The 23,992-nt window shown below is 40.1% G+C and overlaps 1 protein-coding gene across 8 annotated transcripts in view; it reads left to right on the top strand.

Annotated features, from left to right (window-relative positions):
• The window catches only part of LOC131076744 (uncharacterized), a 179,521-nt gene that overhangs the window by 114,919 nt on the left and 40,610 nt on the right, over positions 1–23,992 (top strand). For all 8 annotated transcript variants that reach the window (XM_058014059.2, XM_058014058.2, XM_058014062.2 and 5 more), the window contains 2 exons: positions 1,829–1,944; positions 2,027–2,081. In XM_058014059.2, the coding sequence (XP_057870042.1) occupies positions 1,829–1,944; positions 2,027–2,081 (171 nt within the window). The remainder of the gene's footprint in view (positions 1–1,828; positions 1,945–2,026; positions 2,082–23,992) is intronic.

Raw genomic sequence — 23,992 nt, 5'->3', positions numbered from 1 at the left:
ATGACACTTGCTCCTTCATTGGATGAGTCATGTTCGTGGAACTTGTACATGTCGACATGGAATCACTGGATTAGTTGATGATGAATGGGTGCCACCTCAGCATGTATATCTTGTAGATCATCACAAAGAAGTTTTTCATCTTGAGCAATATCTCTTGATACTCAACATTTCCAATTGCTTGATGTGACGATGGATCATATTCCCAAATTGCATCATTTCAGTGATCAAGTCTCCAACCTTGATTAACTCTTCTAAAATTATCTTCTTACCTTGATCATTTTTTACTTTTCCATCTTCTTGTTTGGAAATCTTCCTCTTTGTGACGCATTTCCATCCTCAACTTCGGAATCTTGCACTACTTCCCTCCTTGACACTCTTTGATCTTGAAATTTCTTGATGTAGTTCTTGACTTCATGTTGTATTATCTTTCCTTTGAAATATCTTGAATGCTTTTTGACTTTGATTCTTTCTCTACTTGTGGAAACCCTCCATGTGGTGAAGTCTCTCACTCCACGCACCTCATTCTTCGATCATACCTGAAAAAACAAAGGAAATGCCTCAGATCAAAATTGTATATTAAAACCCTAGGTTAAAGTGATGCAAGAAAATTATGATAATGATAGAACTTAGCCGTTGCATTCCTAATTCTCATGGAATCAATCCCCAAAATGTTTATGAAACATTACCAATAGCTTTAACTAAAAACTCTTCACAAAACCCTTGAAAAATCTGGAAAGGACATTCTGCAGGTCTGATTCTATTTTGTCTTCCTTAAATCTGGTTTGTCTTCTTTCTCAGGTCTGATTTTTCTGCAGTCTGTTCTCCCTTTCTCCTTCTGGAATTCAAATGGCTTGTGGCTCTGCTTTGTATTAATGTCTTGTTAGGTGTTTGACCTGATTTAAAATCACCTCCTGCTACTAAGAAATTTGCTGACCTCTGCCCCTTGAATTTGCATTTTTCTGCTATTAATTCCGCTTTGACCTACTGCTGGTCTGCTCATATTCACACTGTATAAAAGGAACTTTCAAGGGCTCATGCATGAATTCATCACTTCACACACTTAGCAATCTTTGCAAGTCAACATCAGGGATACATAGGTTAAATGTATAATTTGGGCAAAATTGCAAGGGGACCTTGCAATTCCACCCTTTACAAGAACTAAAGCAAGTCATCTAACCTCACCTTTCAGTCCTGGACTCATTCTTGGACTTGTCAAGACAAAACCCTCTCACTCTAAGTTTGAAGACCACAAAAATGTTGCCAAGCTAGCACTAAACCACACAAAACACCTATCCTAGCCAGCGAAAAGAGGGATCCCCATTTGCAATGGGGCTATTTGTGAAAACATCACAGCAAGTATGTTATAGAAATTTTATGGTACATTTTTTCCTTACCTCTAGTGTTTATTATGATTGAAGAACCTTGAACCTTAATATCATTGTAACATGGTTTTAATTATTTATGAGCTTTTGACACCATCATGCCTACTTGTTAACTAGGGAAATTATCACTTTTAGTTTTTTGTTTCTCACATTTTCAGCCTCCATGTGTGTTGTGGTTTCGAGCTTCTTATATGTTAGTGTATTTGTTACTTAAAACTCATAGTTAACCTGTCAGGGATCATGTTTGCTGGCAATGAACTTATGAATGATTTTTGATGTTTGATTATAAGCGTTTTTGTAACTGTTCTATTTCAAAAATAAAATTGAACATGTAAGAAATCTTAGCTCTATTTTCAAATACACAAGTTTTCTGATTGTATTTTAATTCTTGTTTTGTATTATGAGATCAAAACTAGAATGTAGTTGATATTTGGTATTGATTACAGGAGGCATTAAAGGCTCTTTGGCATGCTGCCTTTCCTGGCAGAGAGCTTCACGGTTTGGTTTCAGAGCAGTGGAAGGAAATGGGATGGCAGGGAAGAGATCCATCTACTGATTTTAGGTATTTTTATGCTAATTGTACTCATTCTCAACTTCTATGTTGCTTACTTTGTCTGTAATATTTAGTGGTTTTCATGTTGCAGGGGTGGTGGCTTTATATCATTGGAGAATTTGCTATTTTTTGCGAAGACATTTCCTGTATGTTTTTCTTTTTATGCTATTTTGATTGCATTTGTACGATAACCATCTTTCTTCTGTTTGGCTTTTTGATCTTGTATGCTTTTTCATCATTGATATTTAAAATTTTGCTTAACATGGATAGCTGCCCTTGATTCTTCTTGGTTCTGCAGTTGTGCTGACTATCAAATTTAACAGTGGTATAGATATTCAAGAGTGATAGCACAAGCTGATAACCAATTGCTTTAGTCATAAAGCAAATCTATCTTTTTTGCTTGATATAAAACAAATCTTTCTTATCAATATTTTGTGGATAATTATAACAATAGATTGATCTCAGTGCGTCTGATAAATATAAGTAAATGAAAAGATAAGGACAATAAACATTGCCATTTGCTTCTAGAATTTTGAAGTGATCTTCTTATGATATCCCTTTGCAAATGTCGCTTATTTCATGTTATGTGAGTCAAACAACTTCAAATATAAGAGAGGAGCTAGTATAATATAGGTGATCAATTACTTAATTACTTGTGGGTCCTAGGTAGATGCAATGTGCAGATTTTATGAGTCATAATAAGTCATTTCTTATTTGTTGGAAGTCCACTAATTCTTTAAGATGAGGTTGTCTCAGTGTGCATGCCTAGCTAAAATTGGCTCCTACCTGTACCAGTTGCATAGGTGAGTATGGCTGTGAAATGACCCCTTTTACACACCCTATATATAAAAGGTGCTACCCAATGCGTCAGGTACTTTACCCTAATCAGGGTATGCACCCCGTTTGAAAAGATATTATTTAAAAAAATAAAAATGAAAGCATGCAAAGTAAGAAGACTACCCTAACTTCATCTAATATCTAATATCAATTTATTCATTCAATATAACCCTACTCTCTACTTCCATTCTTCTGTTTGTGTTAATCACATGAAGCTTATGTTTCTAGAAGGTGACTGTTGTCATTTTATGAAACCCTTGGTCCATCAGTAAGAACCTTTCAGAGATACGATCCATGGACCAGCGCTGCCCTAGTTGATCAAGGAGAAAGCAGAAGAATCATGAAGTGTGGGGTGTTGCTTTGCTCGGAGGAAGTTCCTCCCTTAGCCTTTTCTTCCTTCCCCAGAACTCCGGAACCCCGAGGTTCCAAAGTTCCTTCTCTTTGCCTTCTCTCGCTTTTCCTTCTCCGAAACTTCGGAACCCTGAAGTTCCCTCTTCGTTTTCTTCTTTCCCGGAACTCCGGAACCCCAAGGTTCCGAAGTTCCTTCCCTTTGCTGCCTCTCCTTTCTTTTCCCAGAACTTCGGAAACCCGAATTTTCGAAGTTCTCCCCTTTCTTTCTTTCCCCTCCTCTTCTGTTCCTTGGAACTTCGGAACCCTGAGGTTCCGAAGTTCCTTTCTCTTCTTCTTCCCTTTCTCGGAACTCCGGAACCCCGAGGTTCCGAAGTTCCTTTCCCTTGCCTTCTCCGGAACTTTCGAACCCCCCCCTCCTAGCCTTTCTTCCTTCCTTTCTCCGGAACTCCGGAACCTCGAGGTTCCGAAGTTCTCTTCCTTTGCTTCCCTTCTTCCGTCCCGGAACTCCGGAACCTCGAGGTTTTGAGGTTCCTTCCTTAGCCCCTTTTTTCAGTTCTCCTTTCTCCTTCCTGGAAACCCGAGGTTCCATCTCCTTTCTCCTTCCCGGATACTCGAGGTTCCAAAGTTCTTTCCTTGTCTTCCCCACTTTGGGAACCTGAGTTTTCGAAGTCCTCGAACTTCTTTCCTATTGGCGACACTTCCAGATGGCGTGATCAACACTCAAGGCTTTAAATGCTCCGACAGTTTTTGTGACTTATGCACCTTCTTTTGTGGAGCCCCAGGGGTGCATTTAATGTTTTTGGTAGGATTTCCATCAGGAGAGGTATGGGGCCATGCTTGTTGTGGTTACTTATGTCATGTCTGCATGCTCTGACTTTGGAAGGTTAGTCAGTCTACCCTTCTCAGGGTTGCCTTTCGTGGGTATGGCTAGGTTGCTTGCATGTACAGAAGTCAAGTGCATGCACTTCCCTGCACTCCCAGACTGACATACAAGGGTCATGATCACTCTTGTTACCATTTTTCTATATAAAGGCTGTTAAGCCTCATTGTAAAGGGTTCCCTCCTTGCTGGCTTGTGCTATTCTGTGCTCTCTCACTTCTCTTGTATTATTCTATATTTTGCAACTGTAAGTTGGCCATTGGTTTTATAATTAATTGAAATCACCATTCTTGCCTTCTTTCAACTTATGTATGCTGTGTGTGTTTCCTTACCTTCATCATAGGTGTATGTTTTGTGGTTCTTCTCTCATATATGCTGTGTTAAATTTGTTTATCAGTGTGACTTGTGGGAAACCTTCTCCCCTCTTAACATTCGGTGAATTCTAACCTCCATACATGCATTGGGGTCACCCATGCGACTGAAGTTTGTGCATCTCTTGGGTATTTTAGTTGATTCTTTGTGTCATTTCGGGTAGGGAGAGAAACAATCTCTTCTTGGTGCATCACCTCCTTTTATTTCAAGCATTTCTCTCTTCCCTTTACCTCTGCAATTTGTTAGGACAGGCCTAGGAGTTAGTTTTGAATTGTTGAGTTGGTTCAACACCCGCACCTCGATTGAGAAGGAAGCTGACCTTCTCCGGAGATTCAACGCCTTGCGCAAGGTCCCACACTTCGGGGTTGTTTACATGTTTCACAAGGTTGCTGAGTTGATAGCTCGACAAGGGTGCGAGCTTTTGTGATAACAGTTTTTGGCACGCCTTGTGGAACTTAGTTCGAATTACATGCTAATGATTCAGTGTTGTTCTTGTCATCTTCAAGCACTTGGCAACTCTGCTCACAAGACCAGTCTCTTGTAAATGACTTGTTGCTAACTCTGGAACCCCGAGGTCTCCAGGTCCCGAAGTCACTAAGCCATCTCAATCCCAAAACCCTGGAACCCCCAGGTTCTGAAGTTCCCAGGTCCTCTACTTCGGAAACCCTAGGTTCTGAAGTTCCGAAGTGCTCAACTCCGGAACCCTCAGGTTCCGAAGTCTCTGCTCACCAGTTGAGTCTCTCGCTCAAGCAGGTTGCTGATTTCATGCCCAGAATTCATACAAGTGCATCTTCTAGAGGAAGTTTCCAATTCATAGAGCTCCCATCTTTAGGTTCTAGAAGGCGGAGAGGTAGACCTTCATTGTCACTAGTCAAGGTTGCAAACACTCCATCTCCCAGGTCTCGTTCTACCCCTCCATTCACAAGATTGTTCCGGTCTAAGGCTCCCACCACTCATATCAATAGACCATTGTTTCACATGGCTATAAATCAGGTTTTTTGTTACCTTCAATGGCAGTCCTCTAATTTTGACCCAATGAAATGACATACCGGTGGCTGCGTTGAAGATTATACCATACTTCACTGGTGAAACAACTACTATGCCCATTGAGCACATTCAAGACATTGCAAACATCTGCTTCGTCCATAATATCACTCAGGATAATGTTGCTGTCAGACTCTTAGCCACATCTTTGAAAGGCAAAGCTCTTGTCATGTCCCTGTTAGGGATCCCACAGATACTGAAAGGGCGGGGTGAATCAGTATCTAACCAGTAATGAGATTTTCTTAAAACTGAATATGCAGAACATAAAGTAACAGTATACCGGTATGCAAGAATTAATGTAAATAACAGAATCAAAAACATCCACATGAAAAGAACACCATAACACAAGATGTTTAACGAGGAAACCTGGTGTGGGAAAAACCTCGGTGGGATTTGTAACCCACAATATTCACTTACTGGCCAATAAGAGAATATTACTTACAATGGGGGCCTGCACATGCAGGAAGGCCAACTGCTTAGAGCACACTGCTCAATAAGAAGTCACATTGACTTACAATGAGGATTTACACAAATCCAATATTCTGTACTGCTTTACAATAGCATCTTCAATGCCAGATTCAGTACCGGTTCTTGCTCTGTTCTTTACATATACCCTTGACCTACAATTCGCACATTAGGTCTGCCTTATAATTTTTTATGCTTCCTATCCATATCCTACAAATGTCTACAATGATCTCTTTTATATACAAGAGTCATTTTACAATTTGCCAAGTCGGCTTACAATAATAAACAAAATATTACATATCAAAAATCCTGTCGGCCTCTGTGTCGGTATACATGTTCTTTTCTGTGTCGGTATACATCATCTGTGCCGGTGCTGGTGCCGGTGTAGAGTGATCTTGCTGATGCCGGTATAATGTCTTGCCGGTGCCATAGGATTGCAAGGTTGCCTGTGTGATGCTTTGCCGGTAGAATGTCTTGCCGGTGCCATAGGATTGCAAGTTTGACATCAATGACAAAACCTTCAATCACACACAATGTCTCATTGGAGTGTCCATATGCCAACAATCTCCCCCTTTGGCATTAATGGCAACACTCATGAGAAATTTCAAAAAGATATCCAAAAATGTGTAGACCAAAAATGTGAGAGCTCCCCTGAGCATGTGATCCCTGTGTTTTGAATTTTCTCATCCTACTACTCCCCCTTTGGCATCAATGACAAAGGTTAGTAGATTTTGTAGTCGTACCAATCCATAACCTCAACCTTGTAGTTGGGTGGTTATTATCTAAAGAATATCTCCCAAAATTAAGTTTATACCATGCATAAACTTCTTGCTGTCTTTTATTGCTGTCTCAGTTCTGTATACTGTACCAGTGAGATGCTGCAAGTGCTCTGCCGGTGTTTTGCTTCCCTGTATTAGTGCCTCTGAGATTTCCTTGCGCAGAGATGCTAAATAGTCCAATCTTGGACTTAGTTTAGATCTCAAGAATTTTGCCTTGTTTATTATTTTCTCTTTCTCTCTTTCTAATTTGAGCAATTCTTCCTCAAAATTTGTTATCTTTTCCTCAAAAACTGATAATGTATCGGGTGAGTTAACAAAATTATCTGCAAGTTTATTGATCTCTTCCTGTACCTTGCTCATCTTTTTGTCTACATCTATGGTCAAAAAGTTTATCTTACATGCGTCTTTGTACAGAGTTTTGTATTCTTTCAATAAATTGCACAGTTCTGGTAGAAGTGTGTCAAATTCCCTGTTACACTTATTTATTCCTTCCTCAAAGAATTTCTGTTTCTCTTTTTCTACACTTTCCTTTATAGTTTCTACCTTTGTTTGCTTAAAATTTCCAGAAATATATTTACAAAGTGTATCCAACTGGCCTAAAGAATCTTTATTGTCTATATTACAATTAGGAGCTATTGATTTCAAAAATGGAATTGAATCATCTATCGCTTTATAAGCTTGTGAGCTATAATCAGTTATTTTCTTGATAGATTCAAGTAATACCTTAGTCACATTTGATGGTGACCCAACAAACTGAGTGCTGGTGGAAGTGACCATGCTAGTATTGACCTCTGGTAGGTCTGTTTGTGTCTCCATCTCTTTAAGCATTGGTTTTCCTGCATCATTTCTTACCGGTGGCATCTGTTCTGGAGCCTTTAGCTCTGTTGGTTTCTCTGTTTGTGTTCCAGATTCCATCTTTTTCTCTGAATCTGCTGCCGGTTGCTCTTTGTTTCCTGTTGTCGGTTGCTCTTTGTTTCCTGATTTATCTGTTGTATCCTTGTCTACCACTATGTTGATTTTCTGAATATCAACATTCACAGTATATAGGACTTCAGGATTAGGATTATTATCCTCTGTGTCCATACTCTTAGCTGCCGGTTGATCTTTAGTGGTTGTTGTTTTTACTAGTGGAGTATTTAAAGGAGGTGGGGGTAAGTTGTCTCTAATCTTGATACTTGGTGGTCAACCAACTTTACCTTTCCCTTTATCCTTGTCCTTCTGATATACCAAAATAGGCTTGGGATTCCTATATTCTTCTTGTTTTTCTTTTTCAACCAAGAATGTATCCCAACCATTTTCTGTTTCCTTTGAAACTTTAGTAACTCTACCTGCCATTAGTGAAATTTGCCGGTGTGCAGTGGATAAAACTGTCCGGTTGGCCTGAGCTATCAGATCATCAATTTCCTTAGGTGAGTTGACCGGGTATACTGCAAGTAATTTTTCTATTTTTATTTTCCTATCCCACTCAATTATTCCTTGCCTTTTGGCCTCAAGTCTTTTATATAGTTCATTAGGAATTTCATTTAAGACTTGTAACAAAAACTTTTTATACATGTCCATGTGTAATATAACACTCTCCTCAACTTGTCCTTTCTCATCATCTGATAGGGTGTCATAGGTTTTCCCTATGTTTTTCAATTTACCTTCCTCTGTGATCTCATTCAGTAATATGTCAAGAGGGGCCAAGTCAGTGTTTGTCTTCTTCTTCTTTTTGGGGGTCAGCTTCTTCTTAGGTGTGACCTTTTTGACTGGAGATCTCACGGCTTGTTGCTTCTGTCTTGTCCTTCTAGGTGAAGGAGCGGTTATCGATGAGGGGTCTCTTTTCCTAACAACTCTTTTGAAAGTTGCTGGCATATCTCCTTCTGAGGAAGTATCTACCGGTGATAGATGAGTTTCAGGTTGTTGGGCTGCCAACTCATCTTCTGTTATGCCGGTTTTCTTTAATACATCTTCCTTTATGGCTTTTGCTTGTCTGGTTCCTTTCCTCACAAATGCCTCAACCTTCTTCACTCTCTTTTTAGATTGAATTTGACTTTCGATGGTCTCAGCACTACCAAATACTTCTTCCTTTGGTTCATTGGGGGCTTCCAGAAGTGCTTTGGCATAAGTTTCCACTATGTGGTCATCTGTTTCATACCCCATCTTTGTTACCCAGACTGTCCTTGGGATGACTGCTTCCATCCAAATCTCATCCTTTTTGATTACAAAACATATATCATGCTTTTATTTGTTGACAATTTCCTATGATAGTCTGATTCTTTTATTCATTCTGACTTTTAGTGCTTGAAAATACTCATTGATATTCTTCTCTGTTTTCACCCATGTTGTTGAATAAGTCAGATAATTGTTTTCCTACCGGTATGTCGAATCCAACATCCTTGTTGCTTATACCGGGACCCTGTTTGGTTATATGTAGCATTAAACATACAAGTAAATTTCCAAATCTAAAGGTTCCTTTCTTATCCTTCTTGATTTTTGCTAAATTGTCAATTAACTCATCCTTTAACCATTCACAGATATCAATTTTTACATTGTCCTTAACCATGTCATAAGCACTCTTTATGCATAAACTGGGAACTGAGTTAAGCCTATTAGCATGAGTTGGTTTGTAACCTAGAATCATGCTAACAAATCTAACATTTGTATCGGTCACCCTCAATGATCTCTTGTCGGATGTTGCACCGGTTAAGTTTGTTACCAAGTCATTGGAGACCTTCTTGGTTTTGTCAGGTCTGTTACCGGTGGAAGGTAACCCTGTTACTGCTTTCACAACTTCCTTTGTGATTTTATGCACTGAGTCAAGCCAAAAGAATGAACCATGTACCCTGCTTAAAAGTATCCTAACCACTTCCTTGGGAAATTCAGGAATGCAGAGGATTTCAGTGAATCCTAGGGTTTCAACAATTTTATGTTCAGGTTTCATATTTCCGGAATTGTCACATATAACAGACTTATACATGTTTTTGATTTCTTCATCACCTAATTCCTCTATGTTGCAATGAATATACATTCTAGGGTCTTTTGCATAAACAACATCTTTTGGAATTTTTGAAAAAGCACCTGTGTTGTCCTCTTTCTTAGCTACCTCGGGAACTAGCTGAAAGACGGGCCTAGGTCGTTTTATAACTTCGACTATTGTAGGGTTTGCTATGAATTCAGGTGCAGAGGAGGATGCCATGATGATAAATACCTTTTTCTGCCTTTGGATGGATTGATTGCTGAAGTGCTTTGCCTCTTTGCTCGGAATGCCTGAGCTGCTTTTAAATCATCTTCTAATTTGTTATTTTTCAACTTCTCTGCATCATAGTCAGTAAGAGCTCCTTCAAGTTGCTTCATCAGATTTTCCATCTTTACCGGTGTCAAGATCTTCCTCAAGCTGTTAGGCTTCTGAAAATAGAGGACTAGGCTCCGATACCAATTGTTAGGGTTCCCACAGATACTGAGAGGGGGGGGTGAATCAGTATCTGACTGGTAATGAGATTTTCTTAAAACTGAATATGCAGAACATAAAGTAACAGTATACCGGTATGCAAGAATTAATGTAAATAACAGAATCAAAAACATCCACATGAAAAGAACACCATAACACAAGATGTTTAACGAGGAAACCCGGTGTGGGAAAAACCTCAGTGGGATTTGTGACCCACAATATTCACTTACTAGCCAATAAGAGAATATTACTTACAATGGGGGCCTGCACATGCAGGAAGGCCAACTGCCTAGAGCACACTGTTCAATAAGAAGTCACACTGACTTACAATGAGGATTTACACAAATCCAATATTCTGTACTGCTTTACAATAGCATCTTCAATGCCAGATTCAGTACCGGTTCTTGCTCTGTTCTTTACATATACCCTTGACCTACAATTCGCACATTAGGTCTGCCTTATAATTTTTTATGCTTCCTATCCATATCCTACAAATGTCTACAATGATCTCTTTTATATACAAGAGTCATTTTACAATTTGCCAAGTCGACTTACAATAATAAACAAAATATTACATATCAAAAATCCTGTCGGCCTCTGTGTCGGTATACATGTTCTTTTCTGTGCCGGTATACATCATCTGTGCCGGTGCCGGTGCCGGTGTAGAGTGATCTTGCTGATGCCGGTATAATGTCTTGCCGGTGCCATAGGATTGCAAGGTTGCCATCAATGACAAAACCTTCAATCACACACAATGTCTCATTAGAGTGTCCATATGCCAACAGTCCCCTCTTTAGCTCTGTCTAGCAGAGACATGTGAGTTAGCCTATTATGGAGTCTTGTAGGTTGGCAATGGTGGATAGAGACTCAGTCAGGATATTCAGTGTTTGGATTTGGTGTGTCTGGCTGTAGTAGAACAGTTTGGAGCAGTTCGTTGGTTTTAGGAGGCAGTTCCTACATTTTAGGAGGCAGTTCCTACTTTTTAGGAGGTTGTGATAGCATCCAGGGTTGGGGTTCCATGAGACCATTCCTTGGTTTCAGTTTCAGGAGATTTGGGTGTGTTTCTTAGTTTCTAGGAGCATCCCTAGATTTTAGGGATGAGACTGCCAGTTGATCCATGATTTCCGACATCAGTCACAAACAGGTGACAGGTTCCGTTTGAAACTTTTGGATTCATTTGAGCCTTCTGCAGCTATTTGGGTTATATTTTTAATATATTTAAATATTTCGTAAGTTAGCATTTAATTAATTAAATAAGGCTATGTTTATAGCCATTTTGGAGTAATAAGGGGTTTTTGGCTTCATCTGGATTCATATGCCCATGTGTTATAGCTCGTTGGAAAGGTCTTGAACTTTTCTAAATGTTTCCCATTTGTCAGGGACCCTTTTAATGAACGGAATTCTTTTATATTAAAAAGTGGCATTTTCTCTATACTTGGCGACTAAAAAATGAGAAATAAGACTTTATAAGCCTAACACTTTTCATACACTTTTAGGGTTCGAGCTAGAGGGAAGGAGTTATAAGGAGATGGTAACCTAATTATCAAGGATCTTTTACACATTTTCATCTTTGATTTGGAGAATTTGCTTTGGAGTGCGATTCAGCATCTGGGACGAAAACCTCAAGGTCTTGCCTGTCTGGGACGTAGCCCCCAGCACATTGGTTATTTGGTTCTTGCATTCAGTTTTCAGTGCCTTAGAGTTGGTACGACATCTTTTCTGGAGGATTCAGTGGACAGAGTTAGGGTTCAGCGTGGAGATTGGGGTTTCCAGCTTGGCATCACCTAACAACCGTACGACTGTACTTTGCAGCCATTTCTCTTCCCCCCTGGAGCTATGTAAGAGCTTTGGATGTTTGCGGCAGCCTCCTTATTTATTACAGTATTCACTCTTCATCCAAGTTGGACTCATTGCTTATTGTAATCTTTCTGGAATTGTTTGGAATCACTATCTGGATAATTATTTGATTTAAATAATTAGAAATCTGCTTGGTACGATTTTGATTTGGCTGTGTATGAACAATTATTTCCAGTACTCTTTTCATGTACTTGTTCTTCAATTATTACTTGCTGAAAAACTATCAAAACATAAAAAGAATCCAACCTTCTGCAACTTTTGTCTATTTCTGGAAGATTATAGTAATAAACAGGAAATTCAATTAAAAATAATTAAAAGACTTACAGCAGATCAGCGAAGGGATCCATCAGGGATCTTTCAGCTCTGCAGTGGTATAGAGGGTTGCCATCTAGTTCCATTTACAATTGGGACGAATTGGGGGAGAGGTTGTGCAACCATTTCGAAGACAAAAGTGATCACCTATCACTTGTGGAGCAGTTGACTACAATCAAGAGGGCACCCCACGAGTTCATGGGAGATTTCAATTTCAGATTCCATAAGACATGGAATATAATTCCTGCTCTAGTGAAGCCATCTCCAAATCATGCCTTGTATTATCTTAGAGCTCTCAACAACAATATAGCTGTCATGGTACAATCAATGGGTGGAGCCTCTCTACCGGGTGCATATGACATTGCTATAAGAGCATAAAATTGGTTGATTCAGGCTGGGAAGATAGCTCCAAGGCCTCCAATGCCTCTCTTCCCGGAAGCTCCTACTCAACAACCCACCTTGGCTCCTATTCCCATGGCGCCTGCAGGACAATCATCCACACCCTCTCCGTCCTCCAATGAGCTCCATGAGGTCAAGGCACTACTGCAAAACTTTAGCAATGAGTTGGTGACACTAAAGAGGCAACGAGCCCAACATAGCAGACCATATCAAGCACAAAATCAGAACTATCAACAGAATAGGGCACCCTTTCAAGGGCAAAACCAATGGAGCAACGCCAGGCCTTTGAATAGTGTGAACCACATAGCTGCAAGCAACTCAAAAGCGATAGTTCCAATGCAAAATAACCTAGCCTAAGAGCAGGATTGGTGTCAACCATGCAATCTGCCAAAATGGAGGGTTTGTCCAAGCGTTAGTGGTGCAGGATGAGCCCAGTATTTATGGCCAGCAATATGACCCAAATCATACTATTGTTGGCACTCAGGCTTACTTGCAAGGGGATTCTACCTTTGTCAATTGGCAAGAGGCAGAATTCTGTGGTTTGAACCAAACAAATGGTGAGTCTATGCTGCAGTATACGAGGTCAAAGAAGAGAGCCATGGAGGCTGCCTCACCTTGAACATCAGCCCAAGCTCCAACGCCCAATGTAGCTGTCCATGATACAAGCCAAAATACCATGCAGGGGAACAAGAGGCAGAAGGAGGCCCAAGTCGTCCAAAGAGCAAAAATAGACCTTGTATCCTCAAAGGGCCCCCTAAAATCAGCTGGTGTTCCTTTCAACATAGTTGATTAGATGAAGAAGGCCAACCTCAATGTCACTGTGTGGGAGGCTCTTTTGATCCCATCTTAAAGGGATTTGTTTAAAGAGGCGCTGAAGGATGTCGATCAGTCAGGTGATGAGGCAACAGTCAACAAAAAGGCAATCTCCACCAGTTTGGTGCAACCCAAGGAGGAGGAAGATTCAAGTAAGATCAGCAAGCCTCCCCCCTTCTATCTCTCCTTAATCATAGGAGATAACTTAGTTCACAACTGCATGATAGACTCTGGAGCCAGTAGCTTAGTTATGCCTAAGAAGGTAGCTGATCTTCTTGGCATAGAATACGAACCTGTGACCAAAGGGGTGGTCCAATTGGATGGCACTTCTATTAAGACAATTGGGGTTGTTAAAAATTTGAAGTTAACTTTGCATGCATACCCTGGTTGCACTGTCTTGCAAGACGTATCCATCATTGACCTCTCTACCTTCTTTGCCATTTGCCTGTTTAGAGACTTCACCGCCAAGATAGGTGGGTACCTATCTTCTAATTGGTCACACATGCTATTTTGAACAAGGTATGGTACCAAGGTTACCATAAGGGTAGAGCCCATTGCCCAAAACCACATTGAGCCCTACACCCCCACCCCTATAAACATGAATTGCACTTTGCATGAAGAGGGGGAGGAGTGTACTGTCCGTGAGCCTACCACTCTTTTGCAAGAGGTTCCTGATTGCTTGCTAGACGAATTGGCCAATGCTTTTCAGTTTAATCCATTTGCTGAGACTGAAGAGATTGGGCTTGGCACCTATTGTATCCATGAAGAGGATACTCCTTTCCCTAACCTCATCAAGATACAAGGAGACTCAGAGGGGTTATGGAGCATGTTCTTTGATGGTTCAAGAAACAAGAACAATGCAGGTTCCGGTGTGATGTTTGTTTCTCCTGAGCAGGAGAGATATTTCTTCTCTTTTAGGCTTCAATTTGGTTGCACCAACAATGTCGCCGAGTACGAAGCCTTGATCCAAGGCCTCCAACTTGCACAAAGCATAAAGATCAGATCTTTGCAAGTATTTGGAGATAGTGAGTTGGTTGTTAATCACATCCGAGCTCAAAGTGTAACAAAAAACAACCTACTCAAATCATACAAACACAGTGTTTGGGATTTGATTGAAGGATTCGAGGCCTTCAATATCCACAACATTCCTAGAAGTCAGAACACGCATGCTGATAGGCTTGCAGCGGTTGGTGCTCAATTCAACATACTAGCACATGTTGCAAGTGAGAAGGAGCAACACATCAGGTTTGTTGTGAGGCTTGCTGTCCCAGACGATCAAGTAAATTGGCAAGTGTTCGAAAGCGATCAATAGATCATCAACTTCTTGCAAAATGAAGCAGAATTTTCTGCTAAAAATCAGTCTAAGTTGCAAGACCAATATGGAGATCAAATCATGTAGCTCAACTCCAACAAGTTGCCTAAAGGTTTGGTTACCTTGGAAGGTATTTTCAACTCGGATGATCAGTTGAAGAAGAAGATGAACTTGGTTGCAAAGAGGGGTGATTACAAGCCGGTTGCTCTCGCTGAGGGTAGGTCCTTAAACTTGGGCAAGGTGTGTTCCTCAACCGAGCAAGAGGCCTTTGTTGAGCTTTGCCAAAAATATAATGACATAGTTGCTTGGACCTATGAAGACTTGAAGGGTTTTAACCCTAGCTTAGCCCAACATACTATAGAGCTAAACCCGGATGCAAAGCTAGTTAGACAAAAACAAAGGCCAATAAACCCCAAGATTGAGCAACTAATGAGGAAGGATTTGTCCAAGCTCATAGAAGCCAATATCATCTTCCCTATCAAGCACTCCTCCTGGGTGGCCAACCTTGTCCTTGTAAGAAAGAGGAATGGGGAAATCAGACTATGTGTAGACTTCAGGGATCTCAATAGAGCCTCCCTCAAGGATCACTATCCCCTTCTTTCTATGGAGCAGATTCTCCAAAAGGTCAGTGGCTCGGAAAGATTTTCATTCTTGGATGGGTATTCAGGCTACAATTAGATCTTAGTCCAAGAATCAGACCAATACAAGACTGCATTTAGTACTAAGTGGGGTACTGTTGATGTGTTTTTTATGCACAAAACATTTCAGAATAAAATTCCAAGGTAATTTACCCTCTCTTGAACAAAATCACCTCAGATGCTAAGAATGAGATCAACTAAAATGATTCCAAGGTTTCTACATGTCAAGTCTTGATGAGTGGGTAACTCAATGGTCGATGTGAATTGCTGTGTTTCACTTGGGGGCTTACACAAATGTTTGGATTATCATGAATGATGCGGAATAGGTGTGCTGACAACTTAAGATTTATCAATATGGCTCTGGTTTTACTTCTTACTAAAAAAAGGGGCAAAAGGAATAGGGTTCAGGAGATCTATTCTAAACCTAGGAATGTAGGAAATGATGAATGGATTTAGTGGAATCAAACCAGGCAAGGTCTCACAATCAGGTATTGACACAAGCTTAGTGCAATCGTCTAAGGTATACTTAAAGATTTTTAGGCTATCACCATCAAACGTTGACACCATCCAAGTTGATGCTTGTCAAGGGACTAGTGATAGTTGAAGTTACGCTTACTCAAATTCCAGTTGACCACACAAGGCGCACTTACCAGCGGCAAGAGGCTAGTGGTATGGATTAAGGATTCCACACAAATGAATTCAACAAATCTTCCACTCAATCTAACATACATGAAAATAAATTCTAATCTAAATTCTAATCTAACTTGGAGGAATTGAGAACCATGATTGCAAATATAACACTTGAAGAGCAAAATCACCAACAATTGAACAATGATTAGGATTCAAATAGCTGTAGCATATACCAACAATTCTCTAATAACTCTCTTACAAATGAGAGACAAGGAGGCATATATAGAGTCTCTTACAAAATGGATGGCCAAGATTGATCTAAAGCATTATAAATGGTCTCGATAGACCTTATTAAACTCAAAAGACTCAAAACACCTAAATTCTAACACTAGACCACCCTAATTGCAAAAGGTGACCTTGGTGCTCTTGCACTAGCTGCACTCGTAAATCATTAAATATAATTTGTTTTTTCCATAGCAACATTCACCTATCTTGCTTGGCCTTTAACCTTCATACTTTCAAATCCTTATTAGCAATTTCCTTGGTCTTGACATCAGTGGCAAATAATATGGAATTCTTTCTTGAAACATAATCTCACCCATACGCATCAATCTTGCCATTAAACTTGCTTATACATCTTTGACATCGATCTTGCTTTTGCACTTTGACATTAATGATAATCTTGTCCATTATCTTTCTTATACATTGTTTTCTTACCTTTGACATCAATGACAATATTTGCAACAAAATTGTTGGGTCCTAATTGTCACCTTCTGTGCCATCAACACCCCCAATGGCTTGATTCCATGTTAGTCTAGTAGTTGTAATGTCCATGGTAAAAGGGTTGGCTTCTCGAGGCACTTCCATGTATCTTTGGGCAATACGTTGATCCCCAGTCCTCCATTCACAATGGGGTTGGACAGATTCTTCCCCATGATCTCCATTTGAGTAACAATTTGTTTCTTCCCGATGTTCACCGTTAGCAACATTGGATTAATGACTTGTTTGCCCTCGAGTGGTAGCTCTACTACTTGGGTCTTCCTATTGCCTACTTTGGTCGTCACTAATCATGTTGGTAATTGCCACTCTCAACTGTGGCATGGTTTGAATAAGGTCTATCACCTTGGTTGGTATGGTTGTCTATAGCACTTGCCATACTATGTTCTTCTTGACTCCAATTGCAACGAGGTACTTGCAGCTCCTTTGCCATCAATTCAACTTCTGCTCTGGCTTCTTGGAGTTTGTCTTCCATATGAGGGTTTGGGTATACTGCCTTATTCATCTATGCTCTGGTGATTGCTAAAACTGCCTTGTATTGCTCCTCCACGTCGAGCATGTTAATACCCTTTTGCTTTAGGTAGTTGGTGTCTTCACGGTCGCCCGGTCCACACCATTTGCATAACAATTGCACTTTGTCCTACTTGTTCAGGTAGCCTTTCACAAAGTGTCCCCATTCGCTGCATTGTCGGCATTGTATGATAGTACATCCTTTGGAGTTGTAGTGTATTTGATTTTGCCCTCTTTGATTTTGATAACTGCCTGGAGATGCATTATGTGGCTTTCATGGAGTGGACTTTCTCCTGTGTGAAGAACTCTTGTGTAATTCTGGTCTTCAAATTGTATGGGCACTCTTTTATTGAATGATCCATAATGTGACAAATCTCATAAAACATCTTTGGAGGACAATTAACTCTTGTGTGTGTTGTGACGTTTTCACACATCGCCCTGTTGTGAGGTATTCACACATCGCCCCATTGCAAATGGGGACCCCCCACTTTTTGCTTTCTAGGTTGTCTTAAAGTCTTTGCTATTAATCTTTGCATTGAAGGAATAGAGTTTCTCAAGTAGCTAGAGAATCATCATGTTAGGTTGGTCTCTTGAGTGGAGTGAAGTAGGACATCAAGTGTTGCAAAAATGATTTAAGATTGAACAAACTGGGCAAAGTCAGGTGAAAGGACTAAGTCAAGAATCTTTCCTAAGGATGCGTACCTTGCTCCCTCGCTGGAGTGAAATTTGCCCAAGTACCTTGACCTCGTACCTTGCTAAGGACATAGACTCCCGTACCTTGCAAAGGTCCTAGAGCGAAATTTCACCAAGGTCATGTCCTTGCCAAGGTCCCAGAGCGAATTTCCTCCATAGGTGTTTTTAAGGGTCAAATTGATGGTGGTTTTATGTGGAAAGATTGGAAAAATTGAACTCAAAACCAACCAAGTGAAAGAAGATTTCCAAAGTCATGTCCTTAGAGAAGTCTTAGAGTGAGTTTGGTCCAAAACATGTGCGTACCTTCCAAAGGACACAGTGCGAACTTAGACTTATTGATGTACCTTCCTAAGGGCCCAGAGTGAAATTTTGCTAAGTTGGGCGAATTTGTTCAAGCATGTACTTTGTTGAGATTTGAGATCAAAACTAGTGAGTCTTGTCCTTGGAGAGGTCCAAGAGCGATTTTCAAGCCATGTCCTTGGAGAGGGCCTGGAGCGAACCTTGACCTTGTCCTTCCAAAGGACACAGAGCGAACTCTTCATCTTGACCGTGTCCTTCCAAAGGACATTGAGTGAACTTTTTCACTTAACCATGTACCTTGCTCAAAGCTTGGGGCAAATTTTTTTATCAAGAGATATGTACCTTGCTTCAAACATGGAGCGAATCTTTTAGACCCTGTCCTTTGGAAGGACATGGAGCGAAATTTCTTACTTGACCCTGTTCTTTGGAAGGACATGGAGCGAAATTTCTTACTTGACCCTGTCCTTGCTAAGGTCATAGAGCGAATTTCTTACTTGACCTTGTCCTTGCTAAGGGTCTAGAGCGAATTCTTCTTCAAATGATGAACCAAGCAAAGATCAAAAACGAATTTCTCCAAGTAATGATAAAAAACGAATTTGTCCAAGTGAAGATCAAAAGCAATAATCTTGTTTAACAAGACCTTGTCCTTCCAAAGGACATAGAGTGAACTTCCTTATCTTGACCTTGTCCTTGGAGAGGACATAGAGCGATTTCCATTTTTTAGTCACGTCCTTGCTATAAGGATAGAGAGCAAATTTTATTTTAGGTCCTGTCCTTGCCAAGGTCAAAGAGCGAATTTCATCATGTCCCTACCAAGGTCCTAGAGCGAATTATTTCCAATTGGTGTACCTCTCGAAGGTCTTGGAGCGAATTTTAATACAAGGTCACGTACCTTAGAAAGGACAGAAAGCGAAATTTTCATTTTAGGTCTTGTCCTTCCAAGGGACATTGAGCGATCTTCATTTTAGGTCCTGTCCTTCCAAAGGACAGAAAGCAAAATTTTCATTTTAGGTCCTGTCCTTCCAAGGGACATTGAGCGATCTTCATTTTAGGTCCTGTCCTTCCAAGGGACATTGAGCGAAATTTTCATTTTAGGTCCCGTCCTTCCAAGGGACATTGAGCGAAATTTTCATTTTAGGTCATGTCCTTCCAATGGACATTGAGTGATCTTCATTTTAGGTCTTGTCCTTCCAAGGGACATTGAGCGAAATTTTCATTTTAGGTCCTGTCCTTCCAAAGGACACAGCGAAATTTTCATTTTAGGTCCTGTCCTTCCAAAGGACACAGCAAAATTTTCATTTTAGATCCTGTCCTCCCAAGGGACATTGAGCGAATTTCATTTTAGGTCCTGTCCTTCCAAAGGACAGAGAGCAAATTTTGTTTTAGGTCTTGTCCTTGCCAAGGTCAGAGAGTGGAATTCTTATCAAGAGTCTTGTCCTTCCAAGGGCCCTAGAGCGAATCATGTGTGTACCTTGCCAAGGACCCAAAGCGAAATTCCCAAAGGCAAGCATTTTGGCGCTAAAACTTATTCAAATTCTAATTGCTAAGAAGAAGAAGTCTGATCTGTTAAGTTGGCCAGCATCAAGGAAGACAATATATTTTTGTTTGTATTAAACCAAGTCAGCCTTATACCCAAGAGTCACATCTTTACCCTAAACCGCATATAAGAGAGGTCAAAAGGATCATTTTAACATCAACTTAAAACACAACTCCTCTCTAAAGCGAATTTTGTCAGCAGGTCAGCGAACTACTCCAATCATACAGCGAACTTCATCAAGCATTAGCAATTTTCAATCAGCACATAAGCGAATTTCATCAGAATATAGGTGAATTGCTCCAACAAGGGTGAAATAAGACATTAAAGATACAGATCTGATGTTTTTGAGAAGGCGAATTTATCATTGGAGCATCAGGTTGGAGTGAATTTGCCTAGTTAAGAGACATCAACCAGCAGATTTCATCATTAAGATACCCCAGATTTGCCTTAGGATATTAAGTTCACCTTCCACACTGTGAATTCACTGATTATTGTCAGTCCTTTGATCAGATTTAGTGAAAAATCACATGAAGTCAGACTGAGAGATCAGGTCAAAATAGAAGTATGAAAAGGTTATAAATCATATGTGTTGATGCTTATTTGTTTATTTTGCAGAAAATGAAGAAAGAAATGGAGAGAATCACGTTGGAGGAAGATCAAAATAAGTGTCCTAAAGAGAAATGTCAACATCAAGATCAAGTTGCAAGGAAGATATCTACACTAGCATGCAAAGTGAACTCTTCATTTACAAGCACAGAATACCTAAGAGGAATCTCGATTCTCACCACACCTGAAGGCATGAAGAAATGAAAAGAGTGTTAAGGAGAAATCATACAATCACTCCAAGGCAAGCAAGCAAGGATAGAAGGACTCAGCTACATCAATAATTCCCATCACCACTACTTTGAGCGAGCTAGATAATGTTGAGTATCAATAGATATCTCTTGATATCCCTTCATGATGATGAATCCAATCAAGTCTACGAAGTGCAAGATAAAAGTGGCATCCCAGATGGCGTCCCAATCACCATTCCTCCAGTCAATGAAGTCCACATCCACATCAACGTGTCTAAGTTCAATGAATCAAGCTCATATATGAAGGCACAAACTCCGATGTAACTACCCTTAATATCTATTGGTCCACATTCTCTAAATGTAATTTTCTCATTGGCTAAGGAGAGTTTGTTGTAACAAATCCTAATTAGGGTTTCATTGTAAAATCCTGGCCATTGATGGAGATTCAATCCGGGCTGTTCATTGTAAATGAGCTCTCTATATAAAACTCAAACTCTTCATTTGTAAAGGTTAATAGTGAGTAGAATAGCTAATAATTAATAGATAGTTAGTGAATAGAATAACATAGAATAGAAATTAGATTAGGAGAAGGCAAAGATTGTTGCCAAACCTTGTTGTAGAGAACAGTTGATTTCATTGAAGTTATGGTGAATTTGATTTGTTATTTCAACAACTCGCATGGTCTTTGCTTCTCAATTTGCTTTCATGTTGATTAAATTGAGTGGAGGAATTTATTGAATGTATTTGTGTGGAATCCGTTTTGTCCATAACACTAGCCTCTTGCTAATTGTAAGTGTGCCTTGCGTGGTCAAATAGAATGATATGAGCTTAACTTCGAATTGTTATACGTCCATTGCGTATGCATTAACTTTAATGGTGATCAATGTTCAATGGTAATGATTTGAATATCTTTGAATTGTCCTTAGAAGATTTCACTGAGCTTGTGTCAAATTGTTCAGTTTGATGGTGAGACCTCGCTCAGTAGGATTTCATCTAATCATTCACTCATCTTCCTACATTCTTAGGATTCGAATAGAGTCTCTCAACTCCTCATCTTTTGCTATTTTTTAAAATCAAGTTAGTTTAGGACTGAAAAGCATCACCAGATTGTAACATCAGATGATCAAGTTCTAGCAAATCAAGCATTCTAATGTAAGTCCCCTTGTGATTCCAGCATAATCACATCAACCAACAGAGCTTATCCACACATAGTGACCCTACATTCATGAACCTTGGAGTCTTCTCAAGTGATCCTTAAGCTAATCTTCAGTATTTGAGAGATTTTGTTCAAGAGAGGATAGGATACTTTAGGTATTTTATTTTGTGTTCGCATGTGCGTAAAAATACATCAACACGCCCCATTGCAAATGGGTACCTGTTGTGACATTTTCACACATCGCCCCATTGCAAATGGGGACCCATTTTTTTTTGCTTTTTAGGGTTTGTTCTTTAGGTTTTTTAGGGTTTTGTTAGTTAGCCTTTGCATTTTGAATGTCGCCCGGGGATCAATAGGGTAGCAAGTCCGGCTTGTGTAAGGTCCTGATCCTGAAATTTGGCTAAGTCTGGAATGTCTTGATCCTGAATTTGACTAAGTCTGGAAACTGAAAAAACCTCCAAAAACTAGATTTTGCAATATAACTCCTGGAGGTCTGAAACCACTCTCAAACATCCTGAAAGTATATATACTTAAATGTTATATTCCATCAAATTTATCCTGATAGAGAGTTCGAAAAGTCAAATTTCGCTCGTGTCCTTCTCCAAGGGACCAGAGCGAAAATACTTATTTGAGCCATTCTTGACCGTGTTTGGACGAATTGAGACATCAAAGGCATGGTGAAGGACGAAATGAGCATGATAGAGCATCCAGACTTGATCAAAAACAACGAAATGATGAAGTTTTTGCCTAGAGGGTCAAATTCGCTCTTGTCCCTCACTGAAGGACCAGAGCGAAATTCTTCATAAGGTACGATCTGGGCAAAGATCAAGCAAGTTTGTGTTTGATGGCAAGGAAGATGATGAAATGAACTCATTGAAGACATATTGAAGATTTTGAAACGTCAGCAAGGACCCAAAATGCCTAGTTCGCTCCTGTCCCTCTCTAAGGGACCAGAGCGATTTTTGTCTTAGACAAATTTCTGGTTAAGTTACAATCAAACCCAAGGCATGGATGAATGAAAGGGGACATTACGAGACCGTTGAAGATAAATTTGGAAGCTGGCGAAGTGTGATGGAGACTACAAGTACAAATTCGCTCCTGTCCCTCTCCAAGGGACCAGGGCGATATCTTAGTTATGTTGCCTTTTCCTCAAATTCAAACCACTCCAAATCAAGGTGAAGGGTGGCGTGGACGTTTTAAGGCATCTCATTGAAGAACAAAACATCAAAAATTGCCAAAGATGAAGGATTTGCACCAAGACATCTAATTCGCTCCTGTCCCTCAGGCAGGGACCAGAGCGAAAATTGCATAAAGGCATAGATTTCGAAAGTTAAACAAGCATCAAGCCACCAAGAGGAATCAAGGATCGACAGGACGTCATTACACGCGTTGAAGATAATTCTAATTTGAAATAAACAAGAACAAGCTCACAATGATGAATTTCGCTCCTGTCCCTCTCCAAGGGACCAGAGCGATATTGGATATATTGGCCAATTCATGCGAAATTTACGTGAGGTCAAGGTTTTGCAAGATCATAGAGGGTCCATGGCTTGATTAAAAGGTGATGCACGAAGATTTCGAACGTAAAATGATCATCAAGTTGAACATAGAGGCTATATCGCTCCTGTCCCTCTCCAAGGGACTAGGGCGATTTGTATGGGATCCTTCATTTTCCTTCAAACTCATGCCAAGTCAAGGTTTTTCGAGATCACACAAGGTATAAGGTGTCTTTTGAAGATGATATGCAAGAGTTTTGAACGTCAAAGTGCTACCAATTTGTGCAAGGAACTCATATCGCTCCTGTCCTTTGGACAAGGACCAAGGCGATTTTCATCAAAACACTCATGTCCCGTCAAAACCAAGACAAGGCAAAGATAGGCATGGTCAAGGACGTCATTTGGAAGGCAATGAACGAGGAGTTAAAATCAAAAACGATGAATTTCAAGCTAGACCACATGGATCGCTTCTGTCCCTCTCCAAGGGACCAGGGCGATATTCTTCTAAACACCAAAACGCCTCGTTGAATTCAAGTGAAATGAAAGTGGAATGGAGGAATAACATTGTTTGTCCCTCACAATGAAAATTGGAGTTCGAAGATGTAAGATCAAGGAGATAGCATGAAGATCGCTCCTGTCCCTCTCCAAGGGACCAGGGCGATATCATATCTAAAGG

The sequence above is a fragment of the Cryptomeria japonica genome, chromosome 10 (genome assembly GCF_030272615.1).
Source record: "Cryptomeria japonica chromosome 10, Sugi_1.0, whole genome shotgun sequence".
NCBI lineage: Eukaryota > Viridiplantae > Streptophyta > Pinopsida > Cupressales > Cupressaceae > Cryptomeria > Cryptomeria japonica.
Note: the sequence above shows the minus strand (reverse complement) of the source record. Positions and strands in the feature narration are given on the sequence as shown.